Source organism: Rhinolophus hipposideros (genome assembly GCF_964194185.1).
Source record: "Rhinolophus hipposideros genome assembly, chromosome: 2".
Classification (NCBI taxonomy): domain Eukaryota; kingdom Metazoa; phylum Chordata; class Mammalia; order Chiroptera; family Rhinolophidae; genus Rhinolophus; species Rhinolophus hipposideros.
The window spans coordinates 108,336,495-108,359,499 of record NC_138048.1 but is presented as its reverse complement, the minus strand read 5'-3'; the positions used below and the strand labels follow the sequence as shown (position 1 = coordinate 108,359,499).

The following is a 23,005-nucleotide window of genomic DNA, read 5'->3' as shown; positions in this document are numbered from 1 at the left end:
CAGAGCAGCATTGTCTTCCAAACCGCTGTGTGTAAAGCTAACAGGAAAGCAGACCTCCTGACCAGGGGACTGCAAATTAAGGACATTCTTTAGAATCAGTAAACAGCCACTCGTGGCTAAAGAATAACTGAGCTTATACAAATTCCACTACAGACTCCTTCCTTCTATTCAGGCCATTATTTCCCTTCCTTTTCTTGTAAAAACCCCTTGACTTCAGCCCCATAATCAGAACACTTTGGGCTTTTGCCTGAATCATTGCTTCACGAATAACTATTCTTTGATCTCAAATAAACATTTGTTGCCTCTCACTTTGGCTTTTTATTTTCAGGTTAACATAAATCTCAAAAACTTGTATTTGTCTATATTCTTTTATTAATCACCTAAAGTTTTATATAAACTACCAGAAATCCTCCCTTACGTCTCCCAAGGGTGCATTAAACTTCTTTTTAAGATAACTAGATAACTGGAACACAACTTGGACCCCAACCATGAACTTCAAGGTGTTTGGGTCAAAGAAGAAAATAAAAATACCTGGATCATATCATCTGAACGCACGCCCGCCCTAGCTCTGTATTTTTGTCTAATGTGTATATCCTTTTTAAGCCCCAAAGGGAATGTATTACGCCATTATCCTATGTAAATTAATACAATTTAATTATGTGTTTTAAATTAAGATATTCTTTTTTACAAAGCTTTCAATAACATTGGCTTTAAAATGTTGTTTAGGACAACCATATATAGTATGCTTTACTAAGTCAGATAACTTTTAATAAAAGAATAAAAACTGGTAGCTCAGCATACAGGAAAAGTAAATTTAAAGCTTTTTAAATTTTGTCAAGAAGAAATAAGGAAAGTTAAAGGGAAATTGGGTGTACCTAAAACTGTTTTAAAACACACGTAATGACTTCTCTTTCTGGCAGTGTTTGCCCCCTAGTTACAAAAAACTCTTGGGCTACAGCACATTAGGCAGTTCTGGGCAAAATATGACAAGAACAATTTCAATGACCGATTCTGTCCACTTGTCCAGTTCTGTTTTCTGTTGTCTGCTGGCTCTTGTTCATGACCGCTGCGCAGTGGGACTCCTGAAGCTCATGTACATCTGGGCTCTTAGCTGTGGGAATTCCCAAGCCTGGGTTGAGTGGACATTTCCTTCTGAGTGGATTTGCTTTTCGTGTCCGCCAGGATCTTCTGAGTCCTTCCCATCTTGGTCTAGTGTGATCATTTTTTTTCCCATAGTTTGGAATGTCCTGGACCATAGGAAGTGTGAGTCCCTAGGGACCAAACAACGGAAACAAGAAACCACAAGAAGCTCCACCTGCCCTGCAAGCATTCAAAGCCTTGGTTTAATCGACGTCTGGAGAACAGGAGACAAGACAGTGGACCCACAAACCTTTGAGAGTGGGCTGGAGAGCACCAGAGGAAGCCCACACAGAGCTTCCGCTCACTGACACCGTGAACCCGGGCAAAGCCACCTGCTACCAAAGAAAGGCCCCAGGAAATGCGTCCATCTCAGCTGGGCACTGTGTGGGGGAAGGTTTCAAGGCCTACTGTCTCTCGAGTTTGGGGTTAAACCCACACACACCACATACACCCCCCACCACACACACACACACACACACACACACACACACACACACCACATACACACCTCTTCCCATGACCCAGAACATTCCAAGCATTTCCATTAAAATTAAAATTTCTGTTTAGTCAAAGGTACTATAAAAGTTAAAAGACAAACCACAAACTGAGAAGTCACTTAATTTGCAAAGAATTAGTTTCCAGAGTACACCGTTTCCTACTCATTAAACAAGAACAAGCTGCCCAAAAGAATAGATAGTAGCTGCCTCTGGAGGGGGGGGGGGGCTGGAATATCGCTGACACTGAGGGGAGTCCCAAGGCTTCAGTTCTATCAGTAATTTGTATTTCTTCAGGTGTATTGTAGGTACACGAGGGTTTGCTATCTTATTTGTAAATTTTTTAAGTATGAAGTACTTCGTAGTACATTTTGATGAGTAAAAAAGCTACAAATATTTCATTTAGTCCCTCTCAAAGTTATATGATCATTTTAGATGCCCACTTTTTAATGGAAAGATGGAGATTCCAATAACACTACCAGAAATCTATCTTCTGTGCACTGAAATAACGAACAGGTTTATCCAGCAGGATCGTGTGCACATGAGCCTTGCATATATAACCCAGCTGTACATTTCGGATGGTCCGCCTGGTGGTGGCACAAAACTGGCACCCAGCTTTGAAGATCTGCCTTCATGTGTGTCCCACCTCGCCAGGTGGATTGTTGTTGGAGACTTTCCAACTCCCTAATGGCCAAATGTCATTACCAAGCAAGGGCGAGCAGAGTGGCTGAGCGCTGCCACTGAGTAGGCCGTCAGTTGTTAGAACACCACTGTCCTCAAAATGAAAAGGTATGTTGTCTTAGTTTGCTAGGTCTGCCATAACAAAGTGCCACTACCGGGCAGCTTAAGACAACAGGAAAGTATTGAGCTGCAGTTCTGGTCTCCTACATCAGTCACGGTGTCAGGAGGGCCACTAGACTCTGGGTAGAACCATTCCTGCCTGGTCTCTGCCAGCTTTCGTGGTGGCCAGCCATCTTTGGCGCTCCTTCGTTCGTCGCTGCATCAGTCCACAGCTTGCATTGTGGTTACTGTGTCAAGCCCTCCATTGGTTCTCCCTTGCGATGATTTCTATGTGACTGTCCTGCTTTGCTCCTGCCCCTCTTCCCCTCCCTTCCCCCAACCTTGTGTCCTTCATTCTGTGATACAGACTCTCCTCCATATTCTGCTTCCACGAAAGCTTCTTTTACCTCACTGCCTTATGGAAGCCCAGCTATGCCCCAAGCATTCTGTTTTGCCAGCTGCCTTTAAGTCTTGGTGTAAATTCATCCTTGATTCAAACAGGAAGTGGGGTTCCAATGTCTCCTGCCTATCATCATCCCTCTACTCTTAGGTAAAAAGAGCTGCTCATTTAAGACAGTCGATTAGTTATTCCATGTGTTTTCTTAGCAAATGTTGACTGAGCACTCACTGACATAATTTAAGTTAGGTATTGTACTGCAAGCTGGGGCAACAGTGACCTGCAAAATTAGGCATCAGTCCCTGTCCTCATGGCATTTGTCGTCCGGAGACAGACATGAAACAAATAGTGCTGTGAATGCAGATAATGGAAGGTCAGGAAAGCCTGGCCTGATTAAGTGATGACTCCACTGGGGTGAAACTGGGTGATTGGAAGTAATGAGGGACAGTAGAGAGATGGGGTTGTGGGGAGAACATTTCAGGCAGGAAGGCGAGCATGTGCCAAGGTCCTGTGGTCAGTAAGCGCATTGTGCAATTAACCGGCGGGGCAGTGCCGGCTAGAACCGAGGAGGAACTGGGCCTGGCAGGGGACGGGCTGCGAGCAGGCGGGAGCCAGGCCACAGGTCGTTTCCTAGCGCAGGACGAGGCGTCGGTCTTTGTCTGGAGAGCAGTGCGCAGCCACTTGGTTTCGATATGGGGGTGACACGACCAGATTTGTGCACCGGAAAGATCTCTCCGGCTTTCGCGTGGAAAGTGGATCCGCGGGGAACAGGGAGATGCGGACAGCGGCGCGCGGTGGGGTGGCTGTGCTCGGGCTCGTGGCAGAGCCCACGGAGGTGGAGAGAAGGGGTGTCCGCGCGGGGGTTACGCGGGTGGATGACGGTGCGTCACGGGGGGCCGCGGTCCCGAGGAACCGCGTGTCTGTGTCGCTGGTGACCGGCCGGGCCGGGTCTGGACCCCGAGCCTCTGGTTTCCCGCGGGAACAGCCCCCGAGCCCCCGGCCCGGACGCCCCCGGCCGACCGAGGGAGCAGCTGCGGCGCGAGAAGGTCCCGAGCCGCCCGCGAGGCCCGGAGGGAAGGACCGCGGCCGAGCGGGAGCCGCCGCGGCGCCCCACGTGGGACCGGCCCCCGCGGCGACCGCGCGTGACGTCACTGCCGCGCGCCGGCCGAGTGGCTGGGCGGTGCACGTGGGCGCGGCCGGCTGATGGCGAGCTCCGCGGGGCTGGCGCTGTGCGGGCGCGCGCTGGTGGTGCGGGGCGGCGGCCGCTTCCTGGTGGCCTCCACGGCGAGCAGGTGAGGGGCCGGGCGCGGGCGCGCGTGGGGCCGGGGCCCGTCCGCGTGGGGCCGCCCGGGAGCCCCCGCTGCCTCCCGCCCGCGGCGCCGCCTGCCCCGGGCCCGGCCTGGCCTGGCGGCGTGTGCGGCGCTCGGGCTCCCACTGTGCGGCCGGGCGGGGGCCACGCAGGCAGGGGGGGGGGCACGCAGGCAGGGGGGGGGCACGCAGGCGGGGGGGGCACGCAGGCAGGGGGGGGCACGCAGGCAGGGGGGGGGCACGCAGGCAGGGGGGGGCCACGCAGGCAGGGGGGGGGCACGCAGGCAGGGGGGGGCACGCAGGCAGGGGGGGGCACGCAGGCAGGGGGGGGGCACGCAGGCAGGGGGGGGCCACGCAGGCAGGGGGGGGGCACGCAGGCAGGGGGGGGCACGCAGGCAGGGGGGGGCACGCAGGCAGGGGGGGGCACGCAGGCAGGGGGGGGCACGCAGGCAGGGGGGGGGCACGCAGGCAGGGGGGGGGGCACGCAGGCAGGGGGGGGGCACGCAGGCAGGGGGGGCCGGGGCCACGCAGGCAGGGGGGGCCGGGGCCACGCAGGCCAGGGGGGGGCCACGTGTCCCAGTGCGGGTCAGGCGCGGGCTAAGGCGCGGGCTTGCTGTACCTGGAAGGCGGTAAAAGGGCCTGTGCGGCCGTACTGTGCAAGTGTTTTGTGGCTAGAATGTTTTATTTGGATTCATTTTCTTTAACTATAAATCTATTTGGGTTTTCTATTTCTTTTTTTAAATGAAAGTTTATTGGGGTGACAATTGTTAGTAAATTTACATAGATTTCAGGTGTACAATTCCGTATTACATCATCTATAAATCCCATTGTGTGTTCACCACCCAGAGTCAGTTCTCCTTCCATCACCATATATTTGATCCCCCTTACCCTCATCTCCCACCCCCCACCCCCCTTACCCTGTGGTAACCACTAAATTACTGTCTGTGTCTATGAGTTTTTGTTTCTCATTTGTTTGTCTTGTTCTTTGGTGGTTTTTGGTTCATATACCGCATATCAGTGCAATCATAGGGTTCTCTGCTGGGTTTTCTATTTCTTGAACAATTTCTGGTAATTGGTATCCTTTTCCAGGTAACTGTCTGTCTCATTTTTCAAATGTATAGTTTAATATACAGATTAATATACAGATTTCAAAGCTTTAGACGGAGAGCCAGGCGTCTGTCTCAGGTGTACGGTCCTCACCTGCCCTGGGGCACAGGGAGGGAGACGTCCCTGGCCTTCCTGGTGAGACGGTTTTACTCTGGGGAGCTTGCTGGGACTGACTGAGCTCCCGGTGGCACCTGACCCCTCTTCCTTGTTTGCATCTACCGACCTTGCCCTCCCTGCCCTTGAGGCTTCTTGGTCTTACATGGCCGTGCCCACCATTCCCCAGAGTCTGCAGCGTGTACCTCCCTGGTGGCCCTTCACACGGTTCTGCCTTTGCTTTTCCTAATGTCCTGCTCTTTCCTTATTGTTTCCCAGTGTGTACACAGTGCCTGGGATTTTGAAATCAGGAAATGTTTGTTGCTCGGGTCGTCTTGACCCAGGAGCCCCATGAATGTTAGTACTGGTCAGGCTGGGCTCCAAGTCATCGTCCTTCAATCTAGTTGTGGAGGGCGCAGCTCACTGGCCCACGTGGGAATCGAACCCACAGCCCTGTTGTTCAGAGCTTGCGCTCTAACCAACTGAGCCAACTGGCCACCTCCTCCCCAGGGTTTTGATTCCCTCACAGTTGAAACAGAGGCCGTGCCGGACAAGTGTGCTAGTACTCTTCGTTAGCATTTCGTTTCAGAAATCCAGTTTGATGTAAAATTTAGATTTCATAAAACCTCTCATCCCAGGTTGTTTTAGATGCCCCGGTGTCTAACACATGCCACAGGGAGACATGATCTGCTCGCTTCTGTCTTGCCTTTTGAGGAAATCTAGTGGCAGGCACAGTTTCTGACTGGGAGGACGACGCCTCTTTCTACACTACAGTGTTCAGTGCGAAAAGAGTTTAGAGTACAGTCACTTGAGAGGTTGCAAATTTGTACAAGATGCCTTCTCCAGGCCAGGCACCGGAGGTGGGTGGGAGATAGAGAGCTAAGAGAGCTTAGGGTCTGATGGGGAAGGTGGGTGATTCCTGTTTTGGTAAATGCTTCGCAGCCATGGGAGCTTTTTTGGGTAGATGAGATGTTTATAAACAGGAAATGGCAGTTTTAAATTTGGGTGCAAAAATCCACTGAAAACAATATCAGAACACAATTTCTTTTTACAATCATCTTGCATTGATATTCTAGTGCCTGAAGGAATAATATACGCATATTACTTCCTGTTGAGTTTGTGTCCTCGTTTATTTTACTTAGCTGATTTTTTTTGTACAGAACCATGCCAGTGTGTATGGCAAATCTAAATAGGAGATTAAGCAAATAAAGCTCCCTGAGACTGTGCCCATAAATATTGTACCTAGACAATTTCTTGTCGGGGCCAGGACGCTTAATTTAATGAGTATGCAGATATTTTTCTGCTCCAGGAAAAAAAGGAAATGAGCATTTTTATTAACAAAGTGCTTCTTTAAAACAATCTGTTGTTTTTCTTTAGTGATGATGACATCCTCTTCACATATGATTGCAGCTCTGCAGAAAAGAAGCCACAAGAAAATAAAGGGTAAGATGATGGGGAGGCCTCTTGAGGTCCCGATCTTGGTTTGAATAATGGGACTTGCCAGCCTAAGATGGAAATCGTTGCCTTCCCACTGAATTCTTCATTTCTTTTTACCTTGCTGTGTGGATGAACCAGGTACCACCTGAGAAAAGAAGTGTGGAACTCATTTTCAAGTTAGGCATAGGAGCATCAGGTCTTTTCTAAGTATTTTGAATTAGTTTCTGTCATTAGTTTCTGTCTGTACTTTTATTGGCACCTTTAAGTAATGCAATCAATTTTAAATTCGTTGGGGGCAGTTGTATGAAATTAACTTTCCCTAATCGAAAGGTAAGAAAAGCAGAGTGCGATAATTTTGTGTGGTGGGTTTCTTTAGTAGAGCTGGTCTTGTGGCTCAGTTTATTTTTTAAAATATGATGTAATCCCTACCTCTGGTGTTCGTTCATGTCTGTGGGGGATTTGGCCGTGTGGGCTCTGAGGGGTCTTTCCGCTTAGCTCTGGATTCTGGTGTGCATATTGAGAGATTTCTGTTAGATTTTATCCTTAAAAATTAGGCTGTTTTGATCCTCCCCTTAACATGTCTTATATTTTGGCTACTTGAACCTCATGCCATGTTCTATTTCTTCTTGCAATATAACTGAACAAGGCTGGCCTGGAATCCCACAGCCTCAATTTCTCAGGTAAGTCCTAACCGTTCTCTCTTCCTCAGGGAGGACGGGCAGCCCGTGGACAAGGGGAGTGACACGATCCTGGCGTCCACCTTCTCCCAGTCGGGCAGCTATTTTGCTTTAACCGATGACAGTAAGCGTCTGATTCTTTTCCGTACAAAACCATGGCAATGTCTGAGTGTCAGGTATGAAATGCTAACGTTGAATAATTACGATGTTGAACGCACAGCTTATACTTGCTTGCCAATAACAATAGTGACAGTAACTGTCAAGCAACTAACACGTAGCGCTGCTTACGTGCCTGGCACTGTTTTTAGCGCTTTCCGTGTGTGTGACCTGCTTTAATCCTCATGATGGGCCTGTCACGGGACAGGGGCCTTGTTCTCCCCACACCCTCTGGCCAGGAGTCCAGAAATCGAGCCAGTCAGTCAGCTTGGAAAGGGTTGAACTGGGTCCCGAACTGGTCACTCTGGCTCCAGAGGCAGTGCCCTGGCCACTGCGCCAGCCTGCTTTCCAAACAGTGTCCCTCCCGCCTTGCGGTGGTGGCAGAAATAAAGGTCGGTGTGTACCCTGAGAGTGTGGGGATTTGTGTAAGTGAAGGCATCTGTGCCACAGCTGTAACTGAGATTTCGTGTGAGTGAGTGCACTTGTCTAAGTATCTGAGAACAGACGGGAGCGCAGCGTGGCTCGGGGAGGACGGTAGTGACACAGCAAGAGCACAGCTCCGGGGCGTCGGCGGCCCTCTTCCCCACCACAGCCCTGGAGCACAGCTCCTCTGCCTGACGCAGTCCTGGTCTGACGCTGCCACCTCCTGACAGGAGATTTGGGGAGCCTCGCTTCCCGAGAGCCCCCGTGTCCCCTCAGCCCCATTTAGGCGAGGACATGGGTGATGCTGACACAGGCGCCGGGCAGATGTCAGTGTCTGTCGGGTCTGGCAGTGTCCTCTGTGCAAGTGCTCTTGTTTCCTGAAGAGGGTGAAGAGCTCTGCGGTGACACTGATGGCAACACCGCACGGGCTGCCCGTCCCCTCATTCCCGCCTCCCTGAGGCTGCAGGGTTTAACGGTCCCCGATAAGCAGAGACAAACACGCGCGGGTGGTAATGTTTGAGCTTCTAAGCAACCTGCTTAAGGAATTCCTCTTTGTAGCTCGCTCACACCTGTTTGGGGACAGCTATGCTCTTTAGAGATTTACTTCATCTTGTTTTCTAAGAGAAGAGTAAAATGCCAAATTCCCGGAGGCATCAAAAGCAAGGAAGACCCACTCCGTCCTCTGCCGCAGTCAGCTTAAAACTAAAGTCTTAAAAATATTTTTATATTATGTGCGTTTTTATATATCCAATAGGCAATGGATGCCCGTGACTTAAGAGCGGAAAAGACAAAATAACGAAAAGGTTATGCAGTGAAGTGTAAATCGCCCTCCACGCCCCCTCCAGGTCCCTCCCCACAGGCACTTAGGTGTCCCAGGAGAAGGACTTAGTGTGTGTTGCCACGCGTACAGGTCATAACTGATGACAAATGGCTTCTGGCAGCTGACCACAGTGAAGTCACCTCATCCTCAGCTTGGAAGGCCCGTTAGGCAGCACCTTTTTGCCAGAATAGCCTGAACATTAGCAGCTAGTTAGAACACAGAAGATGCTGAGTGCTTCCTGGGTGTGGGGTCTTGAGGGTTCTGCCTGGAGCTTCTCTGAGCCTGAGGGGTCCTTGCAGTTGGCCTTGCCTTTGAGTTGCTTCCACAAGCTGTGGGGAAGAGGTAGGGACATGAGTACAGGAAGTGAGCTGGTGACAGCAGGAACAGAGATGGCAGCTGTCCTAGTCTGCTCAGGCGTCCATAACAAACTCCACAGGGTGAAACACGTATTTATTTTGTACAGTTCTGGAGCTGGGCGTCTGAGATCAAGCTGTCGGCAGGGCTGGTTTGTCTGGAGGCCTCGCCCTTGGTTTGTAAATGGCTGTCCTGTTGCTGCCGGTCACATGGCCGTCCCTCTGTGCCATGCCCCTGGTGTCTCTGTACCCCCAAATTTCCTCCTATAAGGACACCAGTTGTCCTGGATTAGGGCCAAACAGCCTCATTTAACCATAATATACCGTCAAGGCCCTCTCTCCAAATACAGCCACATTCTGAGGTATGCGGAGGGATCAAATTCCAGCATAGGCATTTTGGGGACATAGTTTGGTCCATAATAGTTAATCTTACCTTTCTGACACTGGCTGCTGAGTTTGTCTCTAGAGCTTCCATAGCTTCTATCGGATTCTTAAAGGAGAGTTGACCCCAACAGATGGAAATCAAATGATCTGAAGGAATCTGGTGGGAGTTCTGTGGCTCAAGTGAAGGCTGCCTGGCCAGACACATGCTTCTAGAATGTACACGTGCCCAGGAGCCAGCGGGTACCTGGGGGAGGCGCAGACGGGGGCGGGGCTGGAGTCTGCGATGGTGACCAGCTACCAGGCTGTGGTAGTGCCGCCGGCTGGGGATGGCCACACGATGCCATAGAGCTGATTGTCCCCCAGGATGTCGTGGATCTGAAGGTCACAGTCAGGTTGGCGGGGCACTTAGGCTGGAGCAGAGGAGACCTGGTGACATCGGGCCTGAAGGGTGTGTTGGAGGCCATTTGATAGAATCTTCAGCGCTAAGGGACTGACACGTTAGACACCGGAGAGGGCACGTATCTGCAGCTCCATGTTGTGGCCGCAGTGCTTTCAGCCGGCGCCGTGGAGGGACATTTTTCACCTGCATTTCACTTGTTTCGCTATTTTAAAAAGCGCTTCAGTGAATTGTCATATAGATGTCATAAATGTCACTTATCGGTAGAAGTCCCCAAAATGGGTTGCCAGGTCCAAGGTAAGGGCACTAGCCAAGGTGGAGACTCAGGCTGCCTTCCGAGGGGCTCGCTGTCTGCCTCCCCCCTCCACCCCCAGCACAGGGTGGTGTCACACCTGACGGTTTCTGAGTCTGATAGAAGGAAGTTGGTATGCTGTATATTTCATCACGAGCGAGGGCCAGTGACCTTTATCCTTCAGATCCCCGTGTCTTGTGAGCTGGCTGCCCCATGTGGGTCCCTTTCTCGTTTGGTCACGATTAGGGAACGTACGCTCCTCCATGTGTTGTGCTCCTCCATCCACACCAGTTACTTTCACACGGCCTTGGCCTTCAGTAAGGAGCACAGTGTGTACAGAAGCCTCTCAGGGCCGCCGCACTCGCCTCGCAGGCAGCTTTTCAAAGACCTGTGGTCTCTGTCCACGTAACGATGTACTGGGTGGGGCCTGACCTACTCCCCGGTGTCCCAGTGTCTGCTGAGATCAGTCAATGAGATTGGAGAAATTGTGGGCAGGTCTTTGTATCCCCCTGGAGTATAGTGTGTCCTACGGGAATTTACAGCTCTCTCCAGCCACTGCCTCCTTAGTGCGGCTGCTTTTAAAACTTCACCTTGGAGGGTTTGGAGGAAAAACTGAGATGGAAATTGGGGGCAGCAACGGTTCTTTTTAAGGTAACAGTTTGGAATGACACAGGGCAGAGAACCAGTGAACTGAGCAGGTCAGAGAGACTTCAGGCTTGGAACCAAAGCTAAAACGAGGTTTTCTGAACCAAAAATGAGGATACTGGGGTGACGTGATGTTTTCTATTTTGATGTGCGCATTTATTAATGAGTAACCTTGCACACAAAGTCGCACCATTTCATAAAATGTGTGTATTAAAATAACAGAAGCCTCTGGAAAAGGCAGAGCCCCTGGAAATCAGGTGTGGTTTGTTTTACCTGCAGGGTCTGGAGAGGGGGAGCCTGGTGTCAGGGCCTGGCGGGGGGCGGGGCCCCCATATGCTCAGTCTTGTTGAACAAATGGGGCTCTCTGGAGGTGGGCATGGGGCACCAGCTGGGGGCGTGTTTCAGGGCTCACCTTCTCTGGAGGGTTCCCCTCACTGGCAGAGGGGAGGGTCAGGCCGGCCCTGGGGGCCTGAGGACCCACTGGGCTATGAACCCCATCACTGTGGAGGGAGGGGACAGTGCTGAGACCCTGCAGAGGCGGAAGATTGGGGGGCCTCTGCCTTTGCCCCTGGGACAACATGGCTGCCCACTAGCCTATGACCTGCCCCCCTTCTGCAGCCTGTCTCTCCAGACCTTAACCCCCAAACCTGTTCTGTACTGAGCCCCATCCTAGAATCGTTGCCAGGCTGAATTTAGCCTGAGCAGCTGAAAGTCCCCAGCTGGCACAAGACAAAGGGACGAGATCTGAGTGCCATTTCTGTGCCAAGCTGGGTGGCAGGAGTGCTGCAGGGTAGGCAATGGGTGAGCTCCTTGGAACCGAGGCCCAGTGCTCCTAGAGGAGTGTCCTGGCGGCTCCCGCAGGGCCTTGTGGCCTGTTGTCACAGCTGCTTTGCTAGCACGGTAGAGCACTTGCGTGTGTGCCTGTGGCTGGTGCCACACAGGCCGCTCGCTGTTGAAAGCAGGGCGCTTGGGGAATTCTGTGAACCTTACCCCAGCTTGATGGTCTCTTGTCATTGTTTTCTCCATTTTTATGCTTCTCTCTGCAGCTTCACTGGCTCGGAGTGGAGGAGGTTCAGCCGCGACCTGCTCGCTGATGCCTGGGAGGCCTCCCCCCTGGCCTTTTCTGTCCTTTTGTCCTTTTGCTCCTGAGTAGTGCTGGGTCCTGTTTGGTCTTCGTGTGGGGATATACTTGCTACAAGCGTTAGTTTCTATGTCGAGCTGACATGTGGAGTTCCAGCTGGCCTGAGCTGGGCGCTGTCTGCACAGATATTAGTTCTTTAGTGGGAAAGGGGGTCCACTGCCACCCCCTTGGGGGACAGAGGAAAGCAGGGACTGCCTGTCTTCCATGAGCATGCCTAAGTGTAGATACATGGGACGTATGTGTGTGAGGCGATGGCACAGCTTGAATCTGACACAGAACGGAAAGTCCAGGCACCTGCCTGTAAGAGCACACCTGCTACTTGGAAGGGATTGCAGTAGAACTGAGGGGTGGGGACCAGAGGCGGCAGCATGAATCCTGCCCCCTGGAGGAGCCGCTGTGGCCGTGGGCCTGCCTCGGTGCACTCTGGGCCTGAGCTGGGCTCTGTTTCTTGCTCTGGTACCGTTCCTGAACCAGCTGCAGAGGTGACAGACCTGAGTCCAGATCAAGGACTTGAACTTGTGAGCCTGCCCATTGAGACCGAGCTGGGACTCAGCCCTCTGGCGGGCTGAGAGGCCTCCAGGGAGGCCCGACAGGAGTGCCGTGCGTCTCGCCCCAGCTCTCAGTATCGGGGACCCCCATCTCGGGTGTCGTGCACGCGCCGCATGTGGGGTTCCTGGCCCACCTCGGCACAGCCGGGCGTGGGTTGTCCCTGAGGGTGGGGGTGCAGTGTGGCTCGCACGTACTGGATGGGAAGCTGCCAGGAGGCCCGGGGTGGGGGTGCCTGTGGCTTTGGTGCTTTATGCGGCCGCTGTCGTCACCCCCAGATGTGCCGTAGAGGTGCTGGGGCCAGGAGCAACTCCCCTGACGTTGTATTATGACAGTCTTCGCACATACGAGAAGGTTGAGGGGATTTCGTTTGGAACGTGTAGACCCCCCCCCCAGAGTCCGCTGTGAGGAGCACAGTTTTTGAATCTCTCCCGCCTCTTAGGACCGTGGTGAGGAGGTGCACGGCCCTGACATTCACAGCCTCCGAGGAGAAGGTCTTGGTGGCAGACAAGTCTGGGGACGTTTACTCCTTTTCGGTGCTCGAGCCCCACGGACGTGGCAAGCTTGAACTTGGGCACCTGTCCATGTTGCTGGATGTGGTAGGTGCACGGAGTGCTGAGCTCGGGGGACAGGGCAGGGGTCGCACGAGGGCCCGGGTGGGTGTGGGGTCTCCGGAAGCAGGGTTGTGAGCAGGAAGGCTGGAATTCGGTAGGTGAAGCCGACGGCATGGTGAGTTAGGAGGGGGCTGGCTGGTTCCGGACTGGAGGGTCAGCCCAGGTCTGGGACACGGTGGAGGGGGTGGGAAGAGCAGGCACAGTCGTCCCCCGTGCTCATGGGCATCACCCCCGCCTCCTCCCGCCCCGGAGCCAGAAGCTGTCCCACCGGAGGCACCGAGAGGCCCAGTGGAGGCTGGGCTGCAGCCACTGGCTGCTGGGGTTGGGGTGGATCCCCTTGGGGACACTTAGGAACAAGAGGGGAAAGACACGTCCCCCAGACTTGGTGACTGGCTGGACACGTGGAATGGGGGGGGATCCGGCGTGCAGCGGGGGGGAGGTGTGGCAGTAAGGAGACGTGTGTAGGAGCCGCGGCATCAGTGTGGGCGAGGCTGCAGTGCAGACGAGCGGGCGGGAGGCGGGGAGCTGGCTCTGGCCGTCCCACGAGCGCCCTGCTCTCTCTCGCCCCGGCACACAGGCCGTGAGCCCGGATGACTGCTTCGTCCTCACCGCTGACCGGGACGAGAAGATCCGCGTGAGCTGGGCCCTGGCCCCGCACAGCATCGAGTCCTTCTGCCTGGGGCACACCGAGTGAGTCTCCTGCCCGCCCGCCCGCTCTCCGGCCTTCCAGGGAGGAAGTTCAGGCTGAAAGCACAGGGGTGGCCCCTTCACTGGGGAAGCTGGCGTCTGCGTGACCCCTGGGCCTCGGGGAGTGGGCACCGTCCTGTGTGCAGCTTCCCTTCGAGGCCAGGGCTCACAGCTGGCCAGCCCCATTGCACACAGCCGTCAGAACCTCCTTCCTCTGTGTGTTGGGGACAGTCTCATTGGCCCTGAGGTCTCTGTGTGGCGTGTGCCTGGAGGAGCCCCTGTGCACACAGCTGAGAGGCCTGTCAGCCCCATCCACGGTGCCCAGGGGCTTGTCTGGAATACCCCCTCTTTCTCGGGGGAGACACCTGGCAGTGCCCAGCAGTGCTCAGCTGTCTCTAGGTGCTGTGCTGAGGACGAGGGACATACTTCACCTGCCCGGGAATTAAATAGCCTCCGGCCCCAGGCAGTTGGCACTTACTCTGTGATCTCTGACTTCTGTGAGTGAGCTGTGTCAGCAGCTGGATTTTGATGCTCGGAAGGGAGGGATTTCTGAGGGATACCCTCTCCTCGGGCAGAAGCCTGATGATCATGTGCACAGGGGAAAAGCACTTTGAGCGGCTGAAATGTGTTCAGATACATTCATTGTTTGAGGCCTTGGAAGACATTGGAGGGATTTCATTGAATTCTGGGATTGCTTCTGTTTCCTTGTTTTGAATGGAATATAAAAATTGGCCTTTAAGAAGGTCACTCAGCCTGTACCTGTGACGGCTTATTTCGGCTTTCTTCAGTTCTCTGGCAGTCCAGTACCTCTTACAGCCTGCAAGCCCTCGGCCCCGTGGCCCTGTCTCGCTGGGGTCTTTACTGCTCTGGACCCCACCTGGCACACTCCTGTCTCAGGGCCTTTGCACGTGCCGTTTCCGCTGATGGGCACTTCCCCACAGGACCCCACAGCTCTGGGCATTCCTTCACTCCCTCGGCTTTCTGCCACCTGCCTTCTCAGGAAGCACCCCCGCCTCCGTCCCCTCTGTTCTGTGCTTTTCTTCAGCCTGCCGCTGGTCAGTCGGAAGTGAGGCCTGCCCTTTGTAAAACACCTGACTTCAGAGACTTAGAATAAAAAAGGACGTCAAAATGGCTCATTATTTGTTGCACAGATTGCAGATTGCAATGATACCGTGGATGTGTTAAGTAAAAACATGGTATGGAAGTTCGTTGCACCCATCTGTTTAGTTTTTTGACCTGGTCACCAGTAGCAAATCTGAGCAGACACCGGTGCTGAGCTGCTGCGGGCCACCCGAGCCTCGGGCCAGGCGTGGCGCGTAGCCGGTGCTCGGGGGATGTGTCAGTGAGTGAGAGGCAAATGATCAGTGGCTCGCAGGAATCTCCAACCCCTGGGGGAGGCCTGGTTTCCGCCTTCTTCCTGCCGAGAGCTTGAGGTGACTGGCACTCCGGCTGCATCGCCCTACAATGTGGGCTTGTCCCTTTCTGAGCTCCTGAGATTAGAGCCCTGAGCGCCCTCGGGAAGGCTGCCTGGTGGGGGCCCCAGGAGCCTGTGTGTTAGTCCCCCCCTTGGGGCTGAGAGTGCGTGACGAGTCCCCGAGCCTAGCCGGGTGTCTGAGGACAGGTGGTTGCTCGGGCTGCCTGGGGCTAAGGGACAGCAGGGAAGACTCTGGCTGCGGGCAGCGCTGTGCTCTCCTCCTCCCCGGGGAGCCCACCATCATGGACCTACGGGGAGGGTCTCCAGGCAGCTCAGCGGCACAGACACTCCTTGATCTTTCTGGCAGCTGTGGCTGGGGAGCGCATCTGGGCCTGGGGGCTGCGCTTGCTTGGAGGCTCTTGTGTTGTTGGGGCCCCGAGAATGGCTTCCTATGGCATCCACGAGGACATACCAGTGACACGGGTCATGCGGTGCCGTGTTTGTTGCAGGGCGGGTTTGGGCCCCGCTCACTGAGCTCCTCCTGTGCTGTAGGTTTGTGAGCCGCATCTGTGTGGTGCCCGAACATCCCGAGCTGCTTCTGTCCTCGTCCGGGGTAAGTGTGTGGCCCCCCATGCGCCCTTCCAGGTCCCTCAGCAGGTGGGTCCCCCGCAAGGAGCTTGTCTTGTGCCCTGTGGTGGCTCAGAAGTCAGCGTGTCCCTTTTTACCAGCGGTCCTCCACTAGATGGTGCTTGTTTTCTGAGCTGTGGAGCTGGGTGTGTGTGTGTGTGTGTGTGTGTGTGTGTGTGTGTGTGTGTGTGTGTCGCTACAACACATGTGCAGGGAGTCCATTCTGAGGGCCGCCGTTACATCGGTAATCGTGATCCCAATGAAAGCAGCTGATAAGACGCCCTTTCTGAGTCCTAGACGGACCTGGGTTCCATCACCACTGCTATGACACACTCAGAAACCCCACGTTTCCCCTTGTGCGAATGTACGATCACCTGTGTGCACGTATATGTATACATGTGTATGCGTGTGCACGTGTACACGTACATGTGTGCATATTTGGCCTGAGTGCAGCAATGTCTGACCTGGTGGTGACATCAGGTTGTCTGGTGCCCTTTGCCCATTTCTCCGTGCTGGGGTCACCCGTTTTCATGCATGATTTGCATGAGCTCTTCAGAGCAGAGAGCTGCGTTGGGGAAGGTGCTCTGGTCATTGCTGAGTCCTGTCCCGACGAGCTGGTGGAAGCCTGGATCCTGGGGCGGGGGCGTCGTGTTCCCTGCGAGGCGTGCTGACTGGTCTTTGTTTGCAGGATTGCACTCTGAGGCTCTGGGAATACAGACACGGCCGAGAGCTGCACTGCTGTCACCTGCCCAGCCTGCAGGAGCCGGCGGAGCCCTGGGGCGACAAGGTAACCCGAGTTGGTCTCTGCTTTGTGGGAAGGCTGGCAGGGCTCCTGGGATCCTGTGGAAAAAACAGTCTTACATTGGCAGTGTTTCTTTGCTTGGTACAGACTTTATTTTAGCTTGGGGGAAACTGTGTATTTCAGATTCTGAAGGCACCTAGTCTTGTAAGGGGAAATAATTTATATCTTAACCACATTTGCATTCGAGCGACTAATTTACAGAAAGGCCTCTAATCCGCTTAGAAATGGAAAAAACAGTGGAGCTGGAGCCAAGAGCTTTGCTGTGGATTTATGAGCCAGGCAGCAGGCTGAGCGCCCACCCCAGCGTTCTCTGTTGTCCGTCCTGCATTAATTTCATGACCCCCCAGGTCAGGTCACTTGGGCCTTCAGTTGGCAAGGGGATTTTTGGGGGGAAGGTATGGGTGGCCTTTCAGGGCACACGGGATTCTGTGCTTGTGGGCACCCAGCTCTGAGGTATCCTGCGAGGTCAGCGTCTGGGTTAGTCACACGTGGACGGCCCCACCGGCTTCCCCGGGCCTGCTAGGGGGGGCAGGGTCTGGCATCATGTCTACTCGGGCCCGCAGAGCTGGCCCCAGGGTTGGTGATGACCAGGATGGCCTCTGCCTGTCCCCAGGGGCGCTGTGCACTTTCCCCTGCAGTCCCCATGTGGCACCTGCCAACCCTCAGGAACTCGGCTCTCCCATGTGTGTCACAAGACCTGGGTGTGAAGTGAAGGGCTTGTTTGCCTGGTCCTCAGCTTGGCTTCTCGTTTCCCTGGTCCACCCGGAGACCACCCTGGGCAGCCGCCCTCATGGGGCCTCAAAGCAGGCAGGCCAGGCCTGATTCAGGCCAGGGCCCCAAGGAACCAGCTGAGCCGCTGCAGGGGGCTCCTGGTGCCCTGCCTGGAGGTCGTAACCAACCTGATTTTTCTGGTAACTTCTTTGCTTCCTTGTGCCTTTACTTAACCCGATGCCCGGGGGTGGCGAAATTCATAGGAGCGTCTTCTAAGGGTGAGGGGAGCACATGGGGGCGAGGGGCCACGTCCAGCCTCTCGGTGCCTTGCTCCCCACCCTGGATCCCCGCGTGGGACGGGCTGGGTGAGTGGCAGGCCCTTCCCTCTGCACTTCTCTGGACTGGTGTCCAATGTTTCCGCCGCTGGGTGTGTGGGTGCCACAGGTAACCTGAAGTCTCCTGCTTCCCCTGGTGTTCTCTGTTCCCTCTTGTCCTTGCTTTTTGACCAAGTCTGATGGCTTTGGAGACATTCCATGTCTGGCGGCAGGGCCAGAGCCATGGAGGGCTTTTACCTTCTGCCCAGCACCTTGGAGCTCCTGTGACATGGGCGGCCAGCCCTCTCCTTCCTGTTCCCTCACTGGTTTCCAGAATGTGCAGGCTCTGCCTTTTTTCTCCCTGGAGCACATGTGAGGACTGTCAGTCTTGCAGCGTTTGCTCTCAGTTGGAACAGAATGGTCCTGCGTCGCGTCCCTGACGTGCTGTTAGCTGTGCTTTTCCTTTCAGAGGTTTGCCGCATCTAGGATCACTTACTGGGGCCAGGAGAGCTGCGTGGCGCTGCTGTGTGACTGGTAAGCTCACAGCTTCCGGTGCCCGCAAGCCCGGGAGGGAGGGAGCGACTACAGAGATGGTTCCACTGGCCACATGGTCTGTCTTCTGAATCGGGAGGCGTTCGCGACGCTGTTGGGGTTCGCTTTCTGAGGTTGCTGTGGCGTGTGGGTGAGGGTTCCTTTATGCTGGCATTCTCTTGCATGCCGTGTAAATCCACCAGCTTAAGGGATCAACGTGACCTCCAACTGGTCTTCTGTGTGTCATCGAATCCCACCCCAGGGCACTGCCTCAGTCGGTGCCACCCGAGGCCTGGTGGTTGATGGGATAGACTCAGGCGCATGTACCATCCAGCTGCCCCCCCCGAGCACCTGTTGTGCTCTCTAAACTTCTCACTTGCCCTCGTGACCAGTCTTAGGAGGGAGTCTTAGTTTGTCTTGGAAAGAGGATGCAGGTTCAGGGAGGGTGAAAGTGCTGGCTGCTGCCCCGCACGCGGGTGGGACACTCGGCTTCTCTGCACTCTTCCCGTTTGCCCTGTACTGCTTGTCTTTGCTGCATAAGCAGCTGCCCCAGTTTAGTGACGCGAATGCTCCATATCCCAGCCTGTGGCTCAGGCAGCCGGAGCCACTCGGCTGGGAGCTCCTGGTGCAGTGACCCTGTGGTGACAGCCAGCACGTTGGTGAGGGGACACCCCCGGGCCTGTGGCAGTGGTAACGAGTCTGCTTTCTTTCCTTCTGGGAAGTATTCCTGTGGTCTACATCTTCCAGCTTGATGTCCCCAGACAGCAGCTGGTTTACAAGCAGCAGCTGTCCTTCCAGCACAGAGTGTGGGACATTGCTTTCGAGGAGACCCAGGGGCTGTGGGTGCTGCAGAACTGCCGGGAAGCCCCCCTCGTGCTCTGCAGGCCCGAGGATGGCCAGTGGCAGGTGAGACGTGTGTCCCCTGAGCCGGGGGTGGGGGTGGGGGCGTGGGGCAATAGCTGTCTCCCCTTTCAGCTTGATCATGTGTTGGTGCCAGAGGTGTGTCCTGGGATGTGCTTGTGGGGCTTGTGACCTGGGAGAAGGGAGCTGGGGTGCCTGGCCAGATTGTCCAGTGTCGTGAAGCCTGGACTTTTGGGGGATTGCTGTCGTTGGCAGGTGTTGTCCATGACTGTCCCAGTCAGCCTGGTTTTTTAGTAGAGAAGCCGACACTTGGTGTGCGCGCCTAACCTTTACAGGTTTAGCATGGCCTCCCGGGGCCGTGGTCCCATGGTCAGGAGACCCAGGTGCACTGGAAGGCGTGTGGGCTATGGGCAGACCCCGCACCTGCTCTGAGGTGGCTTGCTCACCTGTAAAGTGGGGACGTCATCTCCTTCCTGTTCCATGAGGCAGCCTTAGGGAGAACCCACGCAGAGCACGCCAAAGCCCTTTGCAGACTGTCCTGTCCTTCACAGACGCTCACCTGACTGAGTGCTCTGCAGATACCCCTGAACCTTTCAGGACTTTTATCGGAAAAGTGGCATGAATGCCACCAGCTGGTACCTATCAGGTGTGCCGGGCTCCTTCGATAAAGTCCCACGTGATGAGCCAGCGCCTGAAACGCCGGCAGCCCTTGGGTCATGGCCTTTTCTCCTGACGAGATGTGGTGGGAACAGCATGCAGCTTCCCCTGGTCTTCACGTAGAGATTTATGGGGCCCCTTCCCCGGCCCCATAGCCTGGGCGCCTCAGCACGTCTGCCCATTATTGTGCCAGCAGCCCCCTCTGATCCCAGTTTTCCATTTGCCTCTCAGCCTGTTCCTGAAAATGCCACAGTGAAGAAAGTCTGCGCTCACCTTCTCGGGAACTGGGCCATGCTTGAAGGTGAGCACGTGCGGCCCGCCTTTCGGGGTGACCTCTGACCACGGCCATGCACAGGAGATTCTAGAATGAGACGCACAATAGGAAGCTGTGAGGACATAGGATGTGTGGGAGGGGCGTGTCCCTGTTAGGGGCACCCAGGAGGTAACCCACACTGGGCACAAAGGCTGGGTGTGACTTGGTGTCAGGACTCTGTGTCGGGGACCCGTGTCGGGAACCCGTGTCAGGGTTCCGTGTCAGGGATCCGTGTCGGGGCAGTTGAGCTGCGTGGGAACCAGGGTCTCAGTCGCCTCTGCCTTCAGGGCTGGGTGTTAGAAGTTCCCAGATGGGGTGGGAGCCACTCCCAGTCCCCAACTGGTGGCGCTGAGCAACTCCATAGTGTGTGCAGTTTCCCGGCCAGGAGATCAGGCGTGAGGACAACCCATGGGGCCACCCAGGGTCACCCGGCACAATGGGGTCCTAATAGGAACACCAGGCTGAGGGAAGGGGGAGAGCAGAGGAAAGAAGGCAGGTCACCCCACGAGCTGCCATGTTCCACCAGGAGGGAGCGGAGTCCCATCAGTCAGGGCCACGTGAGCACTGAGTGGGGCTCCAGTAGGGAGTCGCGTCGGATGTTAGGGCGGTGAGACCCCACTGTCTGCGCTGGTGACAGGGCAGGCCCTGATTCCCAGCCCCTGGCGGTTCCCTCACGCTTCTCTTGGGCAGAGACTTGAACCAACAGTGTCTGGAGGGGTGTTTGTAACCTGGCACTGGGATTCCGGTGCCTTCGTCCAAAGCAATCATTGCCCAGCACACTGCTGAGGGCCGGACTGCACCCCCTCCGCCGTGAGGTCGGTTCCTCGGGGCTCTGGAGAGATTCCAGCATGAGCATTTTGTTCACGGGAGCAGCGAAGCAGCATTGGGGGAAAGGGTCCTTGTGGGGACGCATTGGCTTTGTGTCCCAGGGATAACTTCCATCCAACTTCCTTTTAAAAGTGGCTCTATGGCAGGACTGTTGGGGCCAGGGGTGCGGGGGTGGGGGACACACAACGGCACTAACAGGCCGCTCCCTGCCTGGCATGTGCCGTCCTCGCCGCCTGGGCTTGGGGCCTGCACGTCCTGAGGGTCACGTCATTCAGGGCCAGGCCCTTACTGTGCTTGGTTTCCTAAGAAGTTTATGGTGCAGGTGGGGGCAGAGAGCACAGAGGAAGCCAGCTGACCTTGACAGTCACAGGAGGGCGGGAGAGCTGAGGGAGTGGGGACGGCATGGCACGCGTGTGGGCACAAGTGTTTGTCACTGATGGGCCTGTGGCATTTCCCACAGGGGTGAGGTGGTCTCAGGCACAGCCGACTTTTGTTGTTGGTTAGAGGCGAGTCCAAGGTCCAGCCAGTGTGGCCACCTTGAAGAAGGTGCCACCAGTCCACAGAGAACTCCAGGTGGTCACGGGGTCACTTCCCTGTTGCAGGGGGGTCTCAGGGTCCTAGCAGATCCGCCAGAGGCAGCTTCCCAAGTCACCATCCAGCTGGCATGTGTTCTTGTCCCTCCCGCACAGGCTCTGCTGGCGCGGACGACGGCTTCAGCAGTCTCTACAAGGCCACCTTCGACCACATGACCACTTACCTGAAGAAGAAGGAGGAGAGGCTGCAGCAGCAGCAGCAGAAGCGACGCAGGGATTTGCCGTCTGGGCCCAATGGGCAGACCAAGAGGGTGAGGGCCGGCCAGGCGTCCCGCAGCTGCCCGTCCTAGGCACAGACAGCTCCTGGCCTCGGAAAGCAAAGCAGACTCAACTCATCCCCTCCCTGCCAGCAGCTGCCTATAAGAAGAAAATGGGACATCACTGTTCACTTACACTTGGTGGCGTGGAGTCCAGACCAGCTCAGTGGACAGTGGCCTCCTGGGGTTGTCCCCACAACTGGATGGTGCCGGGCTCCAGAACATTCTGTTGCTGAGCAGAGGCTCTTCTGCTGGCGTTCTGAGCAGCTTTCTGGTTGAAGGGAAGCTGGATGGCGTGTCAGCTTAATGGAGGCCCCCGGCGAGCCACTCGGTGCCTAGAAGCACTTGACCTTCAGACTGGAGGACACCACATACTCTGGACGTTGTCCTCCAGGGGAAATCCCTGAGCAGACGTTTCTACGCCAGTGAGATAGACGTTTTCTTCTTCTTCCTGTCGTCTCGCCCTTTCAGCTGCCGCTCACCACGCCACGCGGGGCCCTTGAAACCTACAGAATTAAGCGCTCAGCTCCTTCCTCAGCCCTGGCCTTGTGCCGTGTCCCCGTCCCCATGCCACAAGTGGCCCCGTCTGGTTGGCACAGCTGCAGGCGACCTGGCGTGGAGCCCTCGTGGACAGCGCTGGTGAGAGGGACATTCTGGGTGGGGATGTCGCCGACAGGACTGAATCGTGCAGGGAAGTGTCTGGGACATTATGTGTATTTATTATCTTAGTTTCAGCTTCGGGCACGTGTCACACAGAGCAGGGGTGTCAGCCGAATTCTAATCACCGATCAATAAAGGTGAGCTTTTAGTACCTTCTGGAAATGTTTATCAGCAACACGTGGAACTAATTTGAAAGTACACTGAGCAAAACCGTTTTGATGAGTGTACTGTTTGTGCCCGAAATGTTCGCTTTTTGATGAGAAGAGTTGTTTGGTGTGGGGTTTCATGGGGACCTGGAAGGAAACCATTTCGTGTATCAAAAGCTGGAGACTTAAAATTGTTCTAAGTGCCTTGTTTTAAACACTGGTCTGAAAACTGCTGTTTGTGATGTGCTGCGAGTCGGGTTTAAGAGCAAAGGGGGGTGCTTGGGGCGGAATGGCGATGCCCAGAACGGAGGGAGAGCTGGGGTACGGGGCGGGGGGGTGACACCCGGGGCATGTGCCAGGGCCTGGTCCTATGGGAGGAACCTGACCTTGCTGGTACTGG

At 55.2% G+C, this 23,005-nt stretch overlaps 1 protein-coding gene across 3 annotated transcripts; it reads left to right on the top strand.

Moving 5' to 3' along the window:
* Positions 1–3,476: 3,476 nt before the first annotated feature.
* WDR4 (WDR4 tRNA N7-guanosine methyltransferase non-catalytic subunit) lies at positions 3,477–22,839 on the top strand. 3 transcript variants are annotated; one of them, XM_081073825.1, is made up of 11 exons: positions 3,477–3,646; positions 6,697–6,762; positions 7,466–7,609; positions 13,033–13,189; positions 13,782–13,894; positions 15,858–15,918; positions 16,621–16,719; positions 18,229–18,293; positions 19,038–19,196; positions 20,040–20,109; positions 21,639–22,839. In XM_081073825.1, exons 1-10 carry the CDS (start codon positions 3,504–3,506, stop codon positions 20,062–20,064), a joined length of 1,032 nt encoding a protein of 343 aa, XP_080929951.1. In that variant the 5' UTR covers positions 3,477–3,503; the 3' UTR covers positions 20,065–20,109; positions 21,639–22,839. The 3 variants fall into 3 exon arrangements, with proteins under 3 accessions (XP_080929951.1, XP_080929949.1, XP_080929950.1); XM_081073823.1 differs by having other exon boundaries at positions 19,013–19,196; XM_081073824.1 differs by lacking the exon at positions 3,477–3,646 and adding an exon at positions 3,971–4,103 and having other exon boundaries at positions 19,013–19,196.
* Positions 22,840–23,005: the final 166 nt, after the last annotated feature.

Bases quoted from the DNA above. Each gene is read 5' to 3' on its own strand.
- WDR4 (XM_081073823.1), top strand. From the start codon at position 3,504: ATGGGGGTGACACGACCAGATTTGTGCACCGGAAAGATCTCTCCGGCT. The intron at 7,610-13,032 runs GTATGAAATGCT...CCCGCCTCTTAG, and splicing joins TGGCAATGTCTGAGTGTCAG to GACCGTGGTGAGGAGGTGCA. The intron at 13,190-13,781 runs GTAGGTGCACGG...CCCGGCACACAG, and splicing joins TGTCCATGTTGCTGGATGTG to GCCGTGAGCCCGGATGACTG.